This window comes from Gopherus evgoodei, chromosome 4 (assembly GCF_007399415.2).
Source record: "Gopherus evgoodei ecotype Sinaloan lineage chromosome 4, rGopEvg1_v1.p, whole genome shotgun sequence".
Taxonomy (NCBI): Eukaryota; Metazoa; Chordata; order Testudines; family Testudinidae; genus Gopherus; species Gopherus evgoodei.
The window spans coordinates 71,748,691-71,771,591 of record NC_044325.1 but is presented as its reverse complement, the minus strand read 5'-3'; the positions used below and the strand labels follow the sequence as shown (position 1 = coordinate 71,771,591).

Here is a 22,901-nt window from a genome sequence, read left to right as displayed (position 1 = left end):
AGAGTCCCAGTACTGAGCACAGTCTAAGTATCAGTGTAGACCAAACCAAAACGCGTTCAGTGCTATTTCAGAAAGCGTGAAGATCTGGTGGAACATGGTACTACTGGTCACTTTTTCTATGCTGGTTTTAAAGTGCCTTGTCTACATTTGCAGATAATGATTTTCAGCACCAGATGAGGAGGAGCAAGGGAGGCCGGCTGCAGTGCTGTTTTTTGTTGCAGACAACCACTGCCCGCAATAGGTCGTTTTCTAGTGTTGCTAGACTACAGAGATACAGTCTGCACATTTCCCTGGTATTTCCTGCCTGCTACAAGTCAGAGAGATTTCTTCCTCCTGCTTCCATAACACTTGGGTCCCTGCCTAAAATAAAAAAGTGACTTTTGGCTGACAAAATGTGACAACCCTAAGCTCCCCTTCTCCTTCCCAACAGCTGCCAAAAAACAAAACAAAACAACCCCTACCTCCCCCCAATCAAGGCTGAAAAGAGTTTGTCCTTTAATCTAAATGCGATGTGTCTATATTAAGTGAGGAAACCACTGTATGGACACAGCTGGCATGAAACTGATGGCTGTCACATGTGTCATTATGAAAGCCGTAGCCACAAATAATCCATGCTGCTTGATGGCACCTTTTTGCTTTGTCCAGGCACAGTATACTCATAACTGTGATTGCATCAGTGCTTTTAGATTGTAGGCAGCCACAAAGAACTGTATTGTGGGATGGCGTTAAGAGGACTGGACACAACAATTCGCATGCAACATTCTTGTTTCCTATCCGCACTGGGGAGAAACCATGATAAGCCATGCCTGTTCAGCCAGTGCTTCGCTAAAGACCTCACCTCAGGCACTGGGACCAGTGCATGTAAAACACTTACATTAGCTACTGCGTGTGGATACACACTGTTTCATGAATTTGGCAAACCCCAAACAACATTTATAGCAACATTCCTTCACCTTATATAGGCAGGGCCTTAGAACCATTGCTTGAGAGAGAAAAAAGAAAAGGCCTTTCATTCATTAAACTACATTAAATTCTCAGCCAGACTGTTGCATTAAAAAGCCTGAGAATTCAGAAATCCAAAGTGCTGGCTCCATCACTAACTCCATCCCCTAGCCCACGTAGCATTTCCATTACTGTACAGAAACACCACATACATTAAGCAGCACTATGTACGCTAACAGTCTAATTTCTCCGTCTTAAGTGATCATTAAACAGTTTGGCATTTAAATGGCCTTTTAAAAGAAAAACCAGCCCTGATACACTTCACTGGTGTAGACCCGTTTGAACATGTGTTTTGAAGAGTGGTCAGACTCAGCAACACCTCCTTCAGGAAAGGGAAGAGCAAAACATTAAGTCAAACTCATTTGCATATCAGACAGTATCTACACCCTTCCAACACCAAAGAGGGAGACGAATCTAGGCCTGGCACAGGAGGGGTACAGTTTAGCATAATAGAACCTAGTTAACAAGAATTTTGTGGCTGAAAGTCAGGAAGGGTTTCCTGAAGGGAAGATCTACTGTGTAGAAGTTCTCCCAGAGGAAGCACTGGAAGCCCTGTTGTGTGCGAAAGTGAACACAAAGCGAGACAAGTCCATACATATATAAATTTTGTAGGTAACAAAAATGCAAGACTCAGTGGCCTATAAGGGAATGAAGCTGATGACCACACCACTGCAAGCAAACAACCTAGTGTTTGACAAAGACTAGCTCATGGATGAACAGGGGACCTAAATCTGAGCAAAACTCAGACTGTGAGCTGGCAAAGAGAAATGCTTTTAGAACTGTATAGCAATGGTGCAGTCTTCTGTTGGAAGATGCATAATTAGTCAAGTCAGTCCAGTTTAGGAGTGCCCCTCTATTCCATGCTTAAATTAGTTCTCATACAGCACTGGAGATGAGTAGTGCACTACACCATCTCTGGCTAGCTAGGACACTGTCCCCTCTTAGGCAAGTGGTGATGACCTGGCTTCAGTAATACAAACCTGTGATACCTCTTCACGGGGCTACAGCAATGCATTCTACCTGCACATTCCTCAGGAGCTACAAGACACAGCAGCACATCTCCACATCAACAGGGGTCATCGTGAGCACATCATACCTGTCCTTCACTCACTACACTAGCTCCCTGTACTCTCACACCAAAATGTAAGGTGCTTAACAATCCAGTCCTCTTGTACCTGAATGACTGCCTAAAGATACAGGAAAAGGACTATGGTCAACAAGTCCACCTCTCAGGAACAACAGAGCTGCAAAGGTGAAGCTCATTTATGCAGGAGACAGAGCTGTCTTATATGCCAGTCCACGACTGTGGAACTCACACAGATTCTACAAATCACCTCTAAACCTCACCATTTTCCATTCCAAACACAACATGCACCTCTTCAACCTCACCTTCACTAATATAAACACACACACATAGTACAACAGACATATTGTTATTTTAAATCCACATGCAGCAGATTTCCCCTAGATAGAGAAAAACAAGGAAAGAACTAATATCTGTCACATATTAGTCATATGGTTTAACACAGCACTCATATGCCACAGCGACCGGTGATATGAGAACCTGGATAGACTGGCATAGAATGAAAGCCGAGACTTCTCTTTCTCTAACATCTCCAATTCCTTCTAGGGCTGTGCACCCCAAAGAACACACAAGACTGATGTTTAAAGGGGTAAGGCCCAGCAGAAGTGCCTTGACACCAAATTGCCTCAGATGAGCTTTAAGGTAGATGAGGGAAGAAGAAAGGAACAGCTTTGCTAGAGTCTGTCTGAGCCAACATTAAGGAAAGCTGTATTTTACTTGTTTAAAGATTCCACTATTTAAACTGTGATCATTGGTAAACCTGGCCAGAATAAAAACTATCTTGTGCACTCTGCTTTTGCTGACTGGAGACATTCATGTTAGATTCTCCTACAGCTCCCCCTTCTTCCCCACAACCCTGACTCTCACACTCAGAGATGTCTCTCCTCCTCCAGTAAGCTTGAAGTCCCCATATCACAAGTGTTACCATGGTAATTATTGCAATGTCACCAATACAAAAATTCCTCTATCAACCAGCAATCAGGAAGGAGGTGGGAGTGGAGAGACAGAGCTCTTACTGTATCTGACAGAGCTGCAGAAGCCGAAAGAAATCCAATTAGTATGACTTATGTTTTCAGGAGTTGTCTTAAACAAATTAGGAAGCATCCAACATGGCAATATGAAGCTTATACTGGCCAAGTTTATGTACTGATTACAGTACTGGAGGAGTGATTATGCCATCATTCAATCTTCATGCTGAATGAAGAGATCAAAAACGTGGTTTGCAATTAGGCTAAAGATAGGGGAGAGATGGGGGAAGGGAAAAACCCAACTCCTGTTCTGACAAACTGCCCCATGTCAGCATGCCAAGAGAATTCACCCCAACATCTTCCCTACCATTAACTAGAGCCTTGAAGAGCAATCACTTGTCCAAAACAGGTACCTGCAATATCAAGTAGTTGCTGCCATCCAAGCCTATTAAGGCTCAGGTGTGTTCCAGAACTGCTGAGCCCTTTTTCAGCTTTTAATGAAGCAGCTCAATAGGACATCAGGTGTCAACATTTCATTAAAAAGATGTCAGTTTTTCCTGCTGCCTCTTAAGCCCCTTATAATACTAGTCTGAGCTTTACTGAAAGAGCACAATCCCCAGCTTATCTCAAAGATTCCTTTATGTGGACAATTGTGTCTCCCTTCGGCCATATCTGTTCAGAACGTGCCCAATTCCCTTCATTTTATCTACAATGATAAACTGTCATTTTTATTCTGCTACCCAGCTGCTACCCTCCTCCTCACTGATCCAAAACCTCTAGCAGGAATGAAACAGAACCAGGGGAAAGGCTCCAAACTTTGGGGGCAGTGGAGAAAACTAAGTGAGATGAACTGAAGAGACAAAAGGCAAGGATCTGAGGAGGGAGAAATGGCTTTGCTGAGACCAGGATGTAAAAAGAGCCATGTTAGCAACATCCTAAATGACATGTAAAAGTGTAGCGTGGACAAGGCCCCCTGCTGCCTTCAGCATAAACGAAACTGGTAGAGTTGGAGAAAGGCTGCCTGCTACACTCTCCCTAGGCTTTAGCTCAACCAGTTCAGTGTGTGTAAAAGACAGTGTCCCTCAGCCAACCCCATTGCTGTAGACAACATGCTAACAGGGCACCTTTAAATCCCAGTCTAGGCAAGGCCAAAAAAAGCAAGGGGAAGAGCCAAAGGAACAATGGTGGTAAGAAAAGTGCACTGGAAAGGAAAAACAACCATGGGAAAGAGGACAGGAAGCAGCAGCAAAGGTCTGATGAGTTTCTCTCATTAGAAGGTTTCTCTTTAACCTTCAAGAAAAGCAGAAGACAAGGGAAGAGCAGGGGTTGTCAAACCCTCCGCAGACCAAATTCTTGCCCTCCATGTGGACAGGACGACCACTCATTTTCATTCTGAAATGCTGTCAGGCTGCGTGAGCAGACAAACTTCCTTTCCCTTTCCTCACAGCAGGGTGATTTGGCTTTTGTTTCTAGTAGGGGAACTCTGTGGTTTCCCTGCTGGATTTTTCATTTTCAAAGGCCCATTGTTTAGCTGCCTTATTTTTCCAATAGGAATATAATATGAAAATGTGGTTGACTTTAACCTGTTTTCTTTTGTTGCTGCTGTTTGTGTAAACAGATGGGGTCCAGCTCCACTGTTTATTCATCAAGTGCTGATCCCAAGACGCTAAAACTGATAGAAAACACAATTGACTGCTCTGCAAGACAGTGAACACCTCGGAAGTTATTGATTCTATGGAGTATTAGGCATTGTGCAGTTAGCATCTCACACAGACAGCTGATTTAATTAACTCTTTTGCACTCTACTTATTTGCATACTGGTCCCATCCACTTGCCCCCACCACTGCAAGAACCGAGATCCATTAGCAATGAGGTTCTATGCTTATATCAATGATTTCTATATCTAACACGCTCAGTTTCCAAGTATCACAAATTCTTGCCCTCAGTGACACCTGTGCAGTGTCATTTCCTTCAATGAGTTGGCACAGGCGTAAGTAACTGGAACTACATTTCTACCGTGATGTAATGCTGTCCTCGGGAGCCAAAAAAATCTTACCGCGTTACAGGTGAAACCACATTATATCGAACTTGCTTTGATCTGTCAGAGTGCACAGCCCCACCCCATCCCCAGAACACTGCTTTACCGCGTTATATCCAAATTCGTGTTATATCGGGGTAGAGGCGTAGTAGACTGTTCTGTTGACAATGCAGAAGTAGGAATAGAATCCAGCTCACGCTTTCATACTGTGCTGGCTCAGGAGAGCTAACAGGTATACAAAGCAATAAACATTCTTTGGGCACCAAGTCATCCGACCTGCCGCCAATACACCAGGGAGCTGATCTTTTGAGCATGAAGATCTCATTTTCATAGAATTATTTTTCAAAGTAGAATCAAACTTTCCTATAAACACTTTTCAATTGCTGAATGCGCCAATCCAAGTGCTAGGAAGAGCCCAACACTACAGCAGAGATGACTTACCACTAAGGAGGCAGCGCATTACAAGGCTTCAAGAGATGGCAAAGGATACACATATGCCTGTCTGTTTCTAGTTCTGTGAAAAGGTATCTCATAGCCAGGTAACCTGCCCCATCCTTTCTGCTCCAGACCTAACACTGACTTGACTGGCTAGTTCATGTAATTTGCACACAAGGCTAGCATAAAAGAATTGGCATAATTGAGTTAACAAATTTTGCTACATTGGACCTGGGCACACATGATCCATACTTCCTACAGACCACAGCCACCTCTTATCTGCCAATAAGTCATTGTAAAAACAGGGAATGGCAGGTAGGCAAATTCATGAAGCTTTTTTCAGTGAGGCTGAATCTATTGATCTCTTCCCTCTTTCCTCCCTTAGGCAAGATATTTTCAGCTTCAGTTGCAAGTTTAAGTTTTCCTCCTGGTTTGTCAAGCTAATTTAAGTCCCTCTTAATTTCAGCAAACCCAGGGTATCTGCTCCTTAACTTAAATCAAATTAAGCTAGTACCTTTCGCAGCTTCCCATAGTCGATGAGCTCTGGGCGATGTCTGTGAATCAAAGCACAGAAGCCAAGGCCATCCTTCCAGCTGTGAAAGAGACGGAAGACAGCACAATTAGCAGTGTTCTGTCAGGAAGACACATGGAGGGGCATGACAGATGGCGGCAAGACTCTGGGAGCCTAGATCTTTACTTTCGGGCTCATTGGCTTATAGCAACTTCCGTAACCCCCATCCTGCTCTCACTGAAGTTAGTGGCCAAAACTCCCACTGACTTGGTGTAGGACCAGGTTCTTAGTGCTGCTGCCTCCCTAATGCCAATTTTCACTCACCACAGAATTTTCATTGTTAAATAGTGCCCAGGCACTGAAGGGCAGAAGCAGAGCTTAGGGATGAAAAACGTCTTCATATGCAAACCAAAGATCTTCTAGGAGAGGATAGATCAAGAATGAGGGGGAGCAATCGCTATTGGCGATGATCAGTGCTATATTTGCCCTCCCTCATCTCTCCACCCCCAGGGGTCCTCAGCATAGAATCCAAAGCTGGTGGGAGAAGGGAGGACAAAAAATAGACCAATATCAGGGCGGATAAAAATGAGGGTTTTATTCTATTATTTAAATTATAAAAAAAAAAACTAGGCATTGGGACCCAGCCTCTGACTCCCGGAGACACCATCATCTACCCCACCAGGATCACCTGGGTGGTCTCACTCCTATGTTATAGCTTCTCCCTTCCTGAGCTCTGATTGGCTCAGTTCTCAAAATTATGTATATTCTTATAACTCCTCCCATAATTCACCATTTTCTAACATGCTAAAAATGTACAATTTATATGAACCTGAAAATATTTAAGCTGTATAATTGTTTAAATAAATTTATGCCAGCAGTGTACCCTACTACGTAGCAAAAAGATGCACCCAATCTAGTATGAAGGCTCAGTTTAGTTATAACTATTAAAATGTATTGATTTACATCAACCGATGAGAATTCGTTTTTCTTTTAAAAAACCCTGAAGTACAAATGGAAAAGTTAATTAACACTGATTATTTAAATTAAGGCTTCCCACTTGATGATTTAAATCAATCCACCCTGATCGGTGTAATGTCAGATTAATACAAAAGACTACCTATATTTTGCCTTTGGAGAGGGATGGGCTTTTATTTAGTAGAACTCAAAAGGTGAAGGAAAAGGAAAAAAACAAAAAACAAACAAAACTGGCAATTCTAGTCAATTTCTCCTCCTCCCCAGTCCGACTGACAGGATCATTCCGCACAGTTATGCTTTTTGTAAGGATTTGTTTAACCCAACTTTATACCACCACCCCCACTAGCAAGGCTCCCCCCTCCCCTTTCCATGGTGATACTTGCATAGCTTAACAGATCCCAAACTTCGACCATGTCTACACCAGAAAAGGTTTGCTGGGGTAGCTCTACCGGGAAACCCTCCTAATGTAGACCCAGCTTATACCAGCAAAAAGGTGCTCTTGCGAGTATAGCTTAAACAGGCTCCCCAAGCAAAGTGAGCTGTAATGGCAAAATCTCTTATATCAGTATAACTTCGTCTACGCGAGTGCTTTTGCCAGTACAGAAATGTTGTTTAAGAAACAAACAAACAAAAAATCGCCTTCCTAACCAACTTTCCTATACAGGTAAAAATTTCTAATATAGACACGACCTTAGGAAATTTATCCTAAAACTTTTTATAGCTACACTCAGGGGAAGTACCATTTCTTAATCAGCCTACAAACACCGACAGTGTCTTCAGTGGGCCTAACACTCCAAAGTATTTGACAAAGGGCTTGTCTACATCAGAAAGTTGCAGCGCTGGTGAGGGAGTTACAGCGCTGCAACTTTGAAGGTGTACACATCTGCAGGGCATCACCAGCGCTGCAACTCCCTGTTTGCAGCGCTGGCCGTACTCCCGTTTTGTCTCGGGTGTAGAGGATCCAGCGCTGGTGATCCAGCGCTGGTAATCCAATGTAGACACTTACCAGCGCTTTTCTTGACCTCCGTGGAAGGAGGAAGCCTCTGGTAATCAAGCTGGTCTCCTTTCCCGGTTTGCTCTCTCGTTCCCGGAACCCCGAGCAAGCAGGTCTCCTTCCCTGCGGTTTGCTGGGTGGCTCCGGGAACGCGAGAGCAAACCGCGGCGAAGCTGGTCTCCTTTCCCAGTTTGCTCTCTCGTTCCCGGAACCCCGAGCAAGCAGGTCTCCTTCCCTGTGGTTTGCAGGGTGGCTCCGGGAACGCGAGAGCAAACCGCGGCGAAGCTGGTCTCCTTTCCCGGTTTGCTCTCTCGTTCCCGGAACCCCCCTTGAAGCCGCTCAACAGCGCTGCAGTGTGGCCACATCTAACACCACTTGCAGCGCTGGTTGCTGTAAATGTGGCCACTCTGCAGCGCTGGCCCTATACAGCTGTATTAATACAGCTGTAACAACCAGCGCTGCAAAATTTTAGATGTAGACATGGCCAAAGGCAGCATTTGTGGTTGGAGAAAGGGATTGGGGAGCAGAGAAACTGGGTCCTGTTGTGGGTTTTGCCACTGATTTGCTGTAGGACACTGGGCAAGTCAGTAGATGCAACTTTTCACCTGCATAATAGCAGAACAATAACTAGTCTCAGAACTTACTTGAGAGGTTATTTATGCCAGATGCTGAATAGTGTCAAGAGCCCTATGAACATACAAAGATCAGAAAGCCAAATACTATAAGAAAAATTTGTTTTGAATAATAAATTACCTGATGTGGAAATTCTGGATGTTCACATTTTTGTAGGGAGCGGTCTTCCTCTGACACCATAACAAAAGCCCTTCCTTAGCAGATGTCTCTAGAGAGAAAGCAAAAACACACACGGATTAACCTATTTTTTCCTGGAATTTTCTGATCCCTTGCATAGGCTGTAGAACAGTATTTCCAATTCATTCTGACCCAGTGTCTTTGTTAGAAACAGCAGTGAGGCATTTAACTTCCTTCTTCTAGGGATGAATCTCTTATGCAGGTTTCTGATTTGTTACCATTATTTCTCTCAGGGTAGGTCTACATGGCATTTTGGAGTTAGCTGCCTAGTACAGGTCAACATTTCCGTGCAACACCATAGATCAGCCAGCAGGAAAGGTCCTAGAGTCCAAGACCCACTGCACATTGCCAGGTTTCACCTTTGCCCCTTTCCTTCCCCACTCCTCTCAAATACACTCCAAGGAGCAGGATATGAAGACTCCTCCCACGATATCCATATCAAGCCATGAACTGGCCATCAAGGGTGGTCAGAGTTCAGGGCAGCTTGGATCTCAGGCCCCATTGTGTCATCCAGGATATGTCCTCTGCTGATTCAGTTACCCCTGAAATGGGATCTCCTTTGTGGCAAGGAACACAGCTACCTGCCCCCCAACCAAAGCCACCTTCACTTGTTCTCGAACAGCAGATGGAGGCTCTGAGATTTACCTTCCACAGAGATATCCTGAATAGCAAAGCGAAGGATGATGGTCCAGATCATTCCAAGGGTCATTTTAACATTTCCATCCACGATTTCTGCAGGAAAAAACAAAATTATGTTGTGTGCGCAAACCCCAGGGGAAGCCTAACATGGGGAGCTTTATCTTTTACAGATCTCAGAGCTGGACTTCCATCTGATGAACGTTTCCAGCAGGGTATGGTTCCCAGGCTAAATTGATACAGCCCAGCAGGCTCTCCACAAGCTTGCCCACCCCAACCTCTACAACTGTGTCAATGGACCACAGTCTTGACCTGCCGCACCCACTGGTATGTTATGTATGAGCTCTGCAGAGCTCCACTGATATATCTCAATCCTCCTACTGAGCCTTTAAGTAGAGCTGACAGTATAATGGCCTGTCTACATGGGAAAGTTATATCGGTATCTGGTACAGAGTGCATTCAAACCGCTATAGCTATACTAGTGTAACTTCCCAAGCGGACACTCTTATTTCAGTACAATGTCTTTTTCTGGTTTCACGTATGTCATTTAGAGCTTGGTCTATGCCAGCCCTGCACAATATACGGCCCACAGGCCGCATGTAGCCTGCGTGGGCTCACTGTGTGGCCTATGGGGGCTGAGTAGGCAAGGGGTGGGGTGGGGTAAGCCAACGGCTGGCTGGCCGGCCAGCAGGCGGGCAGGATGGAAGAGGCCAGTGGCAGGCTGGGGAGTGAGGGTAAGCCAGCGGCATGGGGCGGGGGCAGCAGCAGAAGGTAAGAGGCCAGCGGCGGGCAGGCAGGTGAGCTGGCGGCGGGGGGAAGCAGACGAGCCAGTGGCGGACAGGTAGGTGAGCTGGCAGGGGGGAGGGAGAGGGGGGCTGAGGAGGCGAGCGGGGGTAAGTAGGCAAGCCGGTAGTGGGGGAGGGGGGGCTAAGGAGGCGAGTGGGCGACGGGGGTAAGTAGGCAAGCTGGGGGTGGGGTGGGGGGCATGATGAGCCGAGCGGGCGGCAGTGACGGGGGGGGGGGAGTGGCTGAGGAGGCGGGTGGGTGGAGGAGGTGAGTAGGTGAGCCAGGGGGTGGGTGGGAGCATGATGAGCCGAGCGAATGGGCAGTGGCAGGGGCGGGGTGAGGAGGCGAGCAGCAAGTCAGTGGCTAACCTGTTCTACTGATCTTGTCTCTCATAAAAATTGGTCCTTTTACTGCTTTTCCCTGGGCTGGGGGGTTGTTCCAATGCTGCAAAGAGGGTGTTCCCAAAGGAAGGAGCTTGCTTCTAAACCCCTAGGCCATCAGTATGTCTGCTCTTCTCTAATCAGCCCACTTGACAAGTATGATTATCCTTGGTTTGGCTCCCATCCCCTCTCCAAGGGTTGCAGCTGTCTGGAGGTGCTGCCTTCCACGCCTTCCTCACTCATTCAACAGGGCAATTGATTACAAAAGTGTGGGAGGGGGAAAAGAGATCTTATTCTACTTCTAGCAAAAAGAAATTTTTCTTTTACCTTAATTATACTATCTTAGGGGCCCACTATAACATATTACCAAGGGTCAATACCGCTGTTTTGGAGGGGCGGCGCTGGGGTGTGTGTGTGCGTTTCCACAGGGCTGGGCGGCACTGGGGTGTGTGTGTGTGTGTTTTTCCACGGGGATAGGGTGTTTCAGGCGTGCCAGTGAGTTTTGGCCCTCAGCTGTTTTCTTTGGAGTAATATGGCCCTTGCTGCTTTACGAGTTGTGCAGGCCTGGTCTATGCTACAAAGTTTTGCCAGCACAGCTATGTTGACTTGGAGTCTGGTCCAAAAAATGCCCCTTGCTGACATAGCTATGCCAGCAAAAGCCACAGCGTAAATACAACTATGTCAACAGGAAAGCACCTTTGTCAGCACAGCTAATGTCATTTGAGGAGCTAGCAGAACTCTTTTGGGCGACATATACATTGTATCTCCATTAAGGGGCTTTCCTAGCATAGCTACGCTGGCCCAGGCTCTGTAGAGTAGACAAGTCTTTAGAATCTGTTTAAGCTAAACTGAAAAAGTTTACCTTAAAAAGTTACTCATATTCCACAACAAGAGTGGCCATGCAGGGGAGTTATACATCTGACAGAACTACTGCAGTTTAAAATATCAGTATAATTATACCAATGTAACTGGTGAATCTTTCCTGTGTAACTAAACCCTAAGAGCTAGTGTTGTGGTGCGGACAAATCCCCACCAAGATTACAAATGAAACATGGCTGGTTCCTGGGTAAGTGCAGGTCTTCAGACTGCATCCATGTAGGGCTACTTTTAGATACATAATTGCCAGAAAGCATCAACAGCATGTCACCATCAAAGCACATACATCTCAGCTGAAGATGCAGCAAAAAGCACGTTATTTTCCACTCAAGCAGAATATTAACTTATGATGTGAAACAGATTGTACTTTATTGCTCACTGGACCCTTTTGCAATGCAAATCAGCAAGTGATCAACAACTCATGGGCTTTAGAAACAGACTCTATGCATGCGTGAGACATAATAGGTTTAGAATTTGGGATGTAAGTTCTGGAGAGTAGCAGCCGGTTCAGAAAGGGTTTGCAATTGCTTGTGGATTAGTGCCAAGTAATACACGACGTACCAAATAGCTGTTTCTAATGCTCTGACCTTTGACAGGTAAAAATATTCCATAGGGTTTAAGAGAAAAACATTGTCAATGTTTTAAAAAAGCGACTTTAGGATACCTAGCCTCTGTCACTAGTACTAGAGATAACAAAACTGAAAGAATCACATATAATGTATACCACTAACTATTTTTGGACAGTGAAACTAAACTAGTCAATTTATCTTTTTTGTTCTACTGCTATTGCCTGCATTGCATGGAAAATGTTTAAGAGACAATCAACTTTAAAATGACTAGAAAGGTCTTTCTAATTTAAGACTTCTAAAGAAAAGGGTTGGATAAGCCTATTGTTTTGGGCCTAAGCTACTAGAATGCTAACAAAAGAGCTGGCAGAGTTAGTTTTTACCCCTGTGCAAATCTCTCGTGTAGCTGCCTCATACTAGTGCAAGCGAGGCTTGCACTGGTTGCAGCTGCTAACCCTCCTGATTTTATAGTGAGATCCACAATACTTGGCTTTTTTCTCATAACCAGCTCCTGGAGTCATGGGATTGCATGGGAATCTTGGCTTTCATTTTAAAGAAAGAAAGCACAAAAAAATTAAGCCCTTGTGGTTGCAAATAAAAGTTGGAAAATACGATCTCTAAAGGTTCCAAAACCAGAAGGCAAATAAAGAGAGCTCCAGATCTGTTATGTTGGAAAGCTCATGATTTCAAGCCAATCTTGTGACTTTTGAATGCATGAAAAGTTGGCAATGTTGCTGTTATGACAATCCCTCGTAAAGTACAAGGGTAAACCTCATTGATGCAGTCCCTGTTTTGCAGCAGAGAAGCACATCTCCATAAGGGTTTGTACTGGTAGAGATTTCCCAATTTTCGACAAATCCTAAAACAGATATACTGTTACATTCTCCTCCACCCTTTTTCCTCACACGTCTCCCCACTCACAACACACTAATGGACTATGGTGCCTTTACTATTCCAATCTGGAATGGAATCTTTGTAGTAAACAGACGCTCACTGCCCAAGAAAAATATGCATAGAACTTTTTGTTATAGCACAAAAGAGCATTACCATGTGTTGTATTCACACTCCTGACCAGTTTCCACAAGCAATGGCAAATGCTTCAAAGGGCATGAACAGAAAAGGGCAAGTCATCGAGTAATCCATCCCGTCATCCAGTCCCAGAATCTGGCAGTCAAAGGCCTAGGGACACCCAGAACATGGGAGTAGCATCCCTGACCATCTTGGCTAATAGCCATTGATGGACCTATCCTCCATGAACTTATCTAAATCTTTTTTGAACCCAGTTATACTTTTGGCCTTCACAACATCCCCTGGCAATGAACTCCACAAGCTGAGTGTCCATTGTGTGAAGAAGTACTTCCTTTTGTTTGTATCAATTTCATTGGGTGACCCCTGGTTCTTGTGTTATATAAAGGAGTAAATAACACTTCCTTATTCACTTTCTCCACACCAGTTATGATTTTTTAGACCTCTATCATCCCCCCGCCCCCAGTCATCTCTTTTCCAAGATTAAAAAGACTGGGACTATTCATCTCTCCTCATATGGAAGTTGTTCTATACCCTTTTTCATTTTTGTTACCCTTCTGTGTCTCCATTTCTAATATATCTTTTTTAAGATGTGGTGACCAGAACTGCATGCAGTATTCCAGGTGTGGGCTTACCATGGATTTATATAGAGGCATTATGATATTTTCCGTCTTATTATCTACCCCTTTCCTAATGATTCCTAATATTCTATTAGCTTTTCTGACTGACACTGCACATTGAAACAATGTTTTCAGAGAACTATCCATAATGACTCCACAATCTTTTTCTTGAGTGGTAACAGCTAAATTCCATCATTTTGTATGTATATTTGAGATTATGTTTTCCAATGTGCATTACTTTGCAATTATCAGCACTGAATTTCATCTGATATTTGGGTGCCCAGTCACCCAGTTGTGTGAGATCCCTTTGTAACTCTTCGCAGTCAGCTTGGAACTTAACTATCTATCTTATATATTTATTCTGTATCATCTGCAAACTTTGCCAGCTCACTATTTACGCCCTTTTCCAGATCGTTTATGAATATGTTGAACAGCACTGGTCCCAGTACAGATTCCTAGGGGACACCACTATTTACCTCTCTCCATCCTGAAATGGACCATTGATTCCTACCCTTTGTTTCCTGTCTTTTATTCATGGGAGGACCTTCCCTCTTATACCATGGCAGCTTAATTTGCTTAAGAGCCTTCGGTGAGGGACCTTCTTAAGGCTTTCTGAAAGTCCCAGTACACAATACCCCCTTCTCCTCATGTTTGTTGACCCCCTAAAAAGAATTTTAATAGATTGGTGGGGCATGGTTTCCCTTCACAAAAGCCATGTGACTCTTCCCCAACAAATTAGGTTTGTTTATGTATCTGATAATTCTGTTCTTTACTATAGTTTCAACCAATTTACCTGATACTGACGTTAGACTTATTGGCTTGTAATTGCCCGGATCACCTCTGGCATCACATTAGCTATCCTCCAGTCATCTAGTAAAGAAGCTTATTTAAGTAATAGATTACATACATCCCACAGTTTGAGGAAAGAATCAAAAATATGATATGAAATAGTTTACAGCAAGTTTTTCCAGTCCTATGATATTAGTATTTTGAAGAGCTCCAGAACTCCAGTCAATTTAAAGAAAAAATACCCACACTTCCCTTTGAGTATTTTTGTACTTTTGTTACAAATGATGTCTACAACCTGAGATGCCTGCAGTTCAGAAAGAATGAAGGCAAATTGCACTATTGTGTTCAGTTTGTTTATGTGGTGCATCTGACAGCATTTTCTGTGGGTTTTTCCAAAGCAAGAGGAGAGAAACATTTGGGAAAAAAACCAGCTAGGATTGTAAAGATCACAGGAGTTGGCAGGAAGACACAGGGGAAGGTTTAAGACCTGAAACTGCTGCTAGCTTTTTATTTTAATTGACTCCAGTTCAATTTATGGCATCTTTTAATCCTAAAAGTGCTTTACAAACACTAACAAATCAACCAATATGAGGTAGGTAATTCATATCACCATTTTAAAGACTTTCTGGTACAATTCACATAATTGCTGCTCTGAGTAAAGAGCAGGCAGGCACCCTTCCCTTCTAGAGCCCAAGTACATCCTCCAGCACCTTGGGTACAAATTTTGCCAGCTTGCTGAAAGAAGCCAGTGGTCACACCTACTCCAGTGAAGCTATCTGACCCTAGCCCATTCACTCTCCTGTTGCCAGTAGCTACTGGTGTGGTGCTCTGCTCTTGCTCGATGATAACAGTCAGCTGTGTGCGTGTTCCCTCTGTGTGCTGCCCCGGCTCTGCGCAGATAGCTGACACAGCAAACCCCGAGAGAACCCCCAAAGACCACAGACTCGAGTAAGGTACGAAGGAACCCGGGCCAGGTTTATTGTCAAACAAAGGACAGTAATAGTTTCCTATAGACTCTACAGGACATACTATGAATATGTGCCCCCTGGCAATGGACACAGCTCAGTCAGTGGTCGAACTTTCCACTACCCCCTAGGCTGGCCAAAGACGCACACTCCGGGACCTACTTTTATACAGTTACAGAACAGATTATTCATCCTTACTAACGTATTGAGGTACAGCCCCTTGGCTCATTAGGGTGCTGTTTCCCCTTTGATCATGTTGTTCCAGACAAACAGATCTATCCATCATGCTGTCCTGTCTTTAAGATGCACCTGCCTGTTCCTTGTTATGTCTATGGAGTGTCTTGATGTCATCTTGGCACAAGTTCCTCGTCTCGCTTCTTCTGTGAGTGAGGCCTGCCTCTAGCTCACAGCCCAGCTTTTGCTTAGCAGTGCCTGGAAGTACTTTGGTTCAGGCTTCAGACTAGGCCTCTGACACTAGAGTTAATGTTTCAGGGCCTCATCTTACTACATCTCCTATAGCTGTGTTCCTATGGCCCAAGATACACTGCAAGTTCATTCCACTATAGGATTCATGTGGTGCCCTTGGACTATCGCTGCATCTAATATAGAGGAGCAAAGCTCACAGTGCAGCAGGGAGTTGCTGGTTCCACACTATAAAGAGAAAAAACAATGAGGAGTCCTTGTGACTCAGAGACTAAACACATTTATTTGGGCATAAGGTTTCGTGGGCTAAAAGCCATTTCATCAGATGAGAATCTTTAACACCACAGAAGTTACAAAGGAGTTAAATGTAACCAATTAGAGCAACCTCACACTTGTTTAATTAAAGACTCTGGATGTTTGCTCTCCATCAGCCCAGCTAACATTGAACAGTTTGAGAGCAGTTTCCATGTGACATTATAGGGCTCATGATCAGATCAGAGAGTGCCTCCTGCTGTGGAACCAATTGCCCGATTATGCTTTGTAACACTCCTGAGGTGTGAGCACTACAAAAAATTATTTGCGCGCTTCCGCTAGTAACACCAAGCGGCTGTTCTAAACCGCAACCGCAAGTGCATGTTATTAACATGACTTAAACTGATCTATCCTCATACTGAATGTGAGACTAGAACAGATGAGGCTTTGCTGCTAATGGCAGGAAATGTTTTGCACCAGTAAATGCGCTTCCATCTGACTCTCATTATTACAACCTGCACTCTTAACAAGATATGCAAAAATCACAGCACCTCCATCCATTTGTTTGGCAGCCAATTAAGGGGCTGACAAATATTCAGGAATAAGACTGGCTTGCTCTGGAGATCTGGAGTTTGAAATGCCATCACTCTTTTCATAGGCATAATCCAGGAATCCTGACCCTCTGGATAATGTAATAGGTACCATGCTCTCTTCTCCTCTCCTAACCTCAGTGGTAAGAAGCAGGGTCAAAAGAATTAATTTTCTCTCCTGGCCATTTATGTGTGTCACCTACTAGAGCACAGCCACTGGAAAAGCAGCTTGCCACTGTCCGGATAATTGGCAGGATAGGAGATGATATAATTAGGAAGTTAAATACACACCACTCTGCTGACGAGCGTCCATCAACATGCCAGCATTGATCAAAATGAGGCACATTAAAGACAAGGAGCCCTGAGGCCACACTCACATTGTATTTATCTTAACTGGCCACAGATAAAATATAGAACACCCTCCAAGCAGAGGTCTATAGGAGGCACATTACTACTGATGGAGTGGGACAGATCAATACCTAGGACAGATCACTGGGCATCAGCAGAATGAGACCTCTGCAGAATGAGATTTTTAGTGTCAGATAGAGAATAATTTGGAAGCCACCCCTGGCTACAACACCCTTGACCCAGATTTTTACAGCTGTCTTGTACTGCAAGTGAACCGATCAGACGGCCTCCAATTAAGTAATTTTTAAAGGTTAATAGTGATGCTTGAGGTTAATAGTTGAAGGTAGTTGTAAAAACTGTGGTTAGGTTTCACTGGTTATTCTGTTTGCTTACAATGCATTTCATTCAGTTTGGACAAGGAAAAAGAGCCAGCTCTGTTATTGTTTATAAAGAAGTCAATTCCACTTTCTGGTTCACGTGCACCAGAACAATACCAGAGAATATTTGTTAGAATGTAAGAAAAATAGCATGAAAAATATTGCTATTGGCCTTGTGTCTGATAAAACCAAGACTGACCCACCCCCACCCCACCCCACCCCACCCCTTCTGATTCCCAACCCCAAGACTTCACTTCTGGACAGGGCTGGAAATAAGTACAGGGTGGGCTCAATCTCTAAGCCTCCCCAGCATGTGGGGCCAGGAACCAGTGTGGGGAGGGCTCACTCTCAATGTTTGCTCCCTCCCCGACCTAGAGCACCAGGCCAGGAATCAGTGTGGGGCTCAGGCCTCGCCAAAGAATATTTTCACCAGTCACCCATGCCTGACAGTTTCCCATGGATTTTTTCCTGGGCTTGCTTTTTTGGAAGGGAGTGGGAAACAATTCTGTCTTTCTAATTTAATAAATAGCTCTAGACACAGATATGGGCAACAACAAACTGCAACTGTTTAATATTTTATATACACACATATATGCATACATTATATACACACACACACACACACACACACACACACACACACACACACACAGAGAGGGCAAGAGCCCCTGGGTATCAGATCCTTTGGATGCCACATGGCAGCCTTACTCTGAGATGGGGGGTGAGGTGGGGGGACTGTTTTCGGGTGAGAAATGCACTTGCCTGGCCAAAGTTTCCCCACTTTTGTAGTAAGTTACTCAGATAATTTCCTAGCTCAGTCTCACCTGCCTAAGGGGTTTATGGCTTGTTTTTCCTGAGCTGTGTTAGTAGCATTTTGCCTGCCTCATTGGTTTTTATTTTCTAGTTTGCTGATGTGATAACTTTTCAAAGTCTTAATTTAGACTATTAAAATACATGCACCAGAAAATCTTATAATCCCTTCAGTGGGCACAGTTACTGTCACACCAGGGACATTAACAGCAGAGGCCCTTTTTTAATGCTGATGTATATGCATTTCACTTAGCACCTAGACTACCTACATCTTTTTACTCCATCAATTGCAGCATAAGAGCACCCACAGAGTCAGCATCATGGCTGGAGCACCCACAGGCTAAATTTAGTGGGTGCTCTGCACCCACCGGCAGCCAAGCTCCCCTCTCCTCACCTCTTTCCGCCCCCCCAGCACGTCACGTTCCCACTCCTCCCACTCCCTCCCAGTGCTTCTTCCCCCCCCGCCTAACAGCTGTTTGGAGGTGCTTAGGACTTTCCGGGAGGGAGGAGGAGGAGCAGTGATGCGGCATACTCAGGGGAGGCAGCGGAAAAGAGGTGGAGCAGGGACTTGGGGGAAGAGGGTGGAAATGGGGGTGGGGCAAGGGTGGGAAGAGGCAGGGCTGGGGCGGGGAGGGGTCAAGCATCCACCAGGCAGAGGGGAAGTCAGTGCTTATGAACTGCAGTGATTTGGGCTAAACCTCACCACATCTACGTTACTGTACTTTTCAGGTTGCTTGGTGGTGTGTCTCTCCCTGTACAGAATGCTGAGTTCAGCAAAACTCAAATGTCTGAAAACCAGGACAGGCACAGTTAAGACAGCCCATACAACCTTAACTCTATCCTCTTTCAGCAATGCCTTAACATGCTCTGTGAACCAACACAGACACACACACAGACACGCACACACACACACACACACACCGTCTACAGCTGCTGAAATGTACAAGCTCTTCACCTCCTTTTACAGCCCATTCACTCTCACCCACAGGATTCCAGCTAACATTATTAAAGGACAAAAAAGAAAAGGTTGCCCACACCACTGTCCCTGTGTTCCCCTGGAGCTGGCAGTAGCCAGTGGGAATTATTTGGATACACCCCAAGTGCAGTCAGCATGCCTTAACTCTGCTTTTCTTGATTTTCAGAAGTTTGAGTGTTACTCAACTCAGCGTTCTGCAAGGGGACGACCTGCCACCAAGCAGCCATAACTCTGCATTAAACACAGGGCTTATCTACACTTACAATGCTACAGCGGCACTTCAGTGAAGGAAATACCTACGCCGTAATTCTCCCACTGATCTTGTGCCGTCTTCACAACACCTCCCAAACCATGCTACTGACCCATTTAAAAAGTGTTCCCTCCTCCAGCCTGGCCCCCTTCCCTACTATACCCTCGGCCTCCCACCTAAAGTCTTCACTCCCTGGGCTGCAAACATTTCTATTGCAGTTACCCCCCATTCCTGTAACCACATTCACCTCCAGGGCCTGGAGTGAAGGACTATGATGTTACAATGGAATAGTGCTATGGTACAGGAAGGTTGGGGTGCAGGGTGGTTGGAATCCACTGGCAAAACTAGAGGTGCAGGGGTTCTGGTACTCTGGCAAAGCTAGAGGTGCCACGCCCCCAACCTCTGTCGCCTGCCTACCATCCATCCCCCTCCCTCTCCCTTCACAGCAGCCCAAATGCTCTCCTCCTATTTCCCCACTCTTCAGTCCTCAATATCCCATTCCTCTCAGGAATCTTGCATGTGCCTATTTTTTTCCCCAACACTTTGATTACATTCCCCCAATACAAAACTGACACCACGACTCACAAAACTGTAACTGATGTCAGGTTGCGCCTACAACTCCTTTTATCTTAGGTGGGGGTCTGATTAACTTATCCTTCGATATATTAAATGAAGGGTGAGTTCACAGCCATCAAGAGGCCTGTGATTCATCCAGTAATTAGTGCCTTTCAGTTTAAGAGTACAAGGTAGAACAAGGAAACCTTTTCGGGGGAGTGGGGGTGGGTGGGGCAGCCAGCCTGTAACTTAGGAACCCATCGGTCAAATTACCCCAAATTTGGATCACTAACAATAAGCCCATGCCCCCCTGAGGCACACCAAATTTCATTTTACAGCACTTACAAGAGTAGAATTTAAAGCATATATATTTGCAGGAATTGAAACCCTCTAGCCATTTTTCGGTATTGGCGCATGCACACTGTAAAAATGGGCATTATCTGAAATAACACCTTCAATTTGGGTCACCTAAAGATTTTGAGAGAGCCATGCACTACCGTGGGTAAAACACCAAAAGACTGAGACCATTTTGACCCATAGCTCATCAATAGTTTGATCACTAGCCCTATGCAAAAACACAGACCTATACACGTTTTTAAAAATAGATACTAGGGGGAAGGGGCTTGTATCTCCAGAATCCGTGGCTCAAACAATTCCAAATCCTATTCTTCACCCTCCTAAGACACACAAACATTCAAAGAAATCTAACTAAGCATGTCAATTTTAGAGGTCTTAGGTCAACTTTTAAACAGATCTCAGGATGCAACCGTAAGTATAGCGGTGCTCCCTCACCACTTTCAATAGTTATATTAGTGGGGTCTAGCTGAAATACAACTTCATGCTCATGCTGTGATCACTTCGGCTTGGTTATAGCTTGTGCTGTCATTAAAGAACATGTACCAGCTTTCTGAATAGAGATCAGACAATCCCCAGTCCTAACTTTCAGCACCCTCTGCTACCTTAGTCCCAGCCTCCCCACAGATTCCATATAGACCAAGGAAGAATTTAAATTAGTACACCAGCTAGTACCACACTAGTTTTGAGTTGATCTTTGTTTTCTGCACCTGCTTCACCTGAGGAGAGGCTCTGACAATCTTAGGGTTTCCCAGTCTTGTACCAGACAGTTTTAATCTGCACCACATTTCTTCAGAGTATCAGCAGCAACAGCTCTTTTGATTATCATAAGCAAGGCCATTCCCTTGATGGCATCAGAAGCCAGATATTGGTCGGAGCAGTAATTCGGCCAGCTGCAATCCTCACCCTATTGGTAGAGCAAACAAAACGGAACAAAGGCTACCTAGCTGCCAATCAGAAAGGGAGGAGGATGCAGATATCTTTCAAAGAAATAAGAGATGAAGCAAGTGGCTCAACTAAAGAGGAAGGATGAATTGTGACCAAGTCAATGGAGGTAGCAACTGAGATCTGGGTGAGAAAGTTTCGGGAAACTGCCTATATGAACTTACGAATTCTTGTATGATTTATGAACTCTATTTTCTTATACGTCTTCCACTAAAGATGGTCACATTAGATTACATCATCCCTGTTGTGCTAAGGAGGCGGTGTGTGGGGGGGGGGGGGCGCGGTGACACATCTAAGCATCTGTCCCTGAATTCAAGTGTCATTGAAGACCATCAGTAATTGATTAACCTTGCCTTAACAGAACAATGGAGACAACTGGCGAAAGACTCTTCACTTGCTGATGACTCAGCTTGCTGGCAGCTGCAGCTCAGAGGTCTGATCAGAGAATGAAAAACCCCAGGGAGGAGACAAGGTGTTAGAATCTTCTGTTAAAAGAAATCACTCTCACTAAGAAGGAGAGACCAGAAGAGAAGACCTGGCAGGAGGAGTGGTGGGGGTGCAGAAGGATCCTGGATTCCCTTTGAGACACTAATACCCTAAGGACTCTCAGCCCTCGTCCAGACTAACCCGCGGCATCGGTGGGTTAAAATCGATTGCTCGGGGATCGATATATCGCGTCTAGTCTGGACGCGGTGTATCGATCCCCGAGCGCGCTTACATCGATTCCGGAACTCCATCAATCCGAACGGAGTTCCGGAATCGACACGGAGAGCCACGGACATCGATGGAGCGCCGTCCAGACTGGTGAGTACCTCGATTTTAGAAATTCGACTTCAGCTACGTTATTCTCGTAGCTGAAGTTGCGTATCTAAAATCGATTTTAATTCCTAGTCTGGACGTGGCCTCAGGAGGAAACTGAGGGCGGGACTTGAGTGTGTGTGTTTCTTATTCTTCCACAGATCTGTATATCTCTGTGTCATGTTTATGAGCAAAGTCTGTGGGCTTAGAGGTCCTTTGCAAAGTCTCTGTGTTACTTGCTTTAACTGTCACAAAGTCCCCAAAGGGTGAACTGTAAAGCAGAGTACACCCCTGCAGATGGAGTTCTGGAGAGGGTATGAAAGCTCTACTAGTGAGACTTGGGTAGGGGGTCCACCCTGATCTTGGAGCTAACGCTGCTGAGTCCACATCCCAAGAAGGGGTACTCGCATTGGAGTCTGTACTCCAGGAACGTGCCTCCAAAGAGAGACTGCTAAACTTGAATTAATATGCAAATTGGACACAATTAACTCAGGCCTTAACAGACTGGGAATAGTTGGGTCATTACACTAATTGAATCTATTTCCCTATGTTAAGTTCTCCTCACACCTTCTATGGGTCATCTTAATCATCACTTCAAAAGTTTTTTTTCCCCTGCTGATGATAGCTCATCTCAATTGATTAGACTCTTCCTGTTGGTATGCATACTTCCATCTTTTCATATTCTCTGTATGTACAAATATCTCCTGTCTGTGTGTTCCATTCTGTGCATCTGAAGAAGTGAGCTGTAGCTCATGAAATCTC

The 22,901-nt window shown here is 44.8% G+C and overlaps 1 protein-coding gene across 4 annotated transcripts in view; it reads right to left on the bottom strand.

Moving 5' to 3' along the window:
* Window positions 1-22,901, bottom strand: part of ACTN1 (actinin alpha 1) — a 136,797-nt gene that overhangs the window by 39,666 nt on the left and 74,230 nt on the right. For all 4 annotated transcript variants that reach the window (XM_030559717.1, XM_030559716.1, XM_030559715.1 and 1 more), the window contains exons 4-6: window positions 9,463-9,549; window positions 8,761-8,848; window positions 6,042-6,120 (exon numbers count right to left, since the gene is read on the bottom strand). In XM_030559717.1, the coding sequence (XP_030415577.1) occupies window positions 6,042-6,120; window positions 8,761-8,848; window positions 9,463-9,549 (254 nt within the window). The remainder of the gene's footprint in view (window positions 1-6,041; window positions 6,121-8,760; window positions 8,849-9,462; window positions 9,550-22,901) is intronic.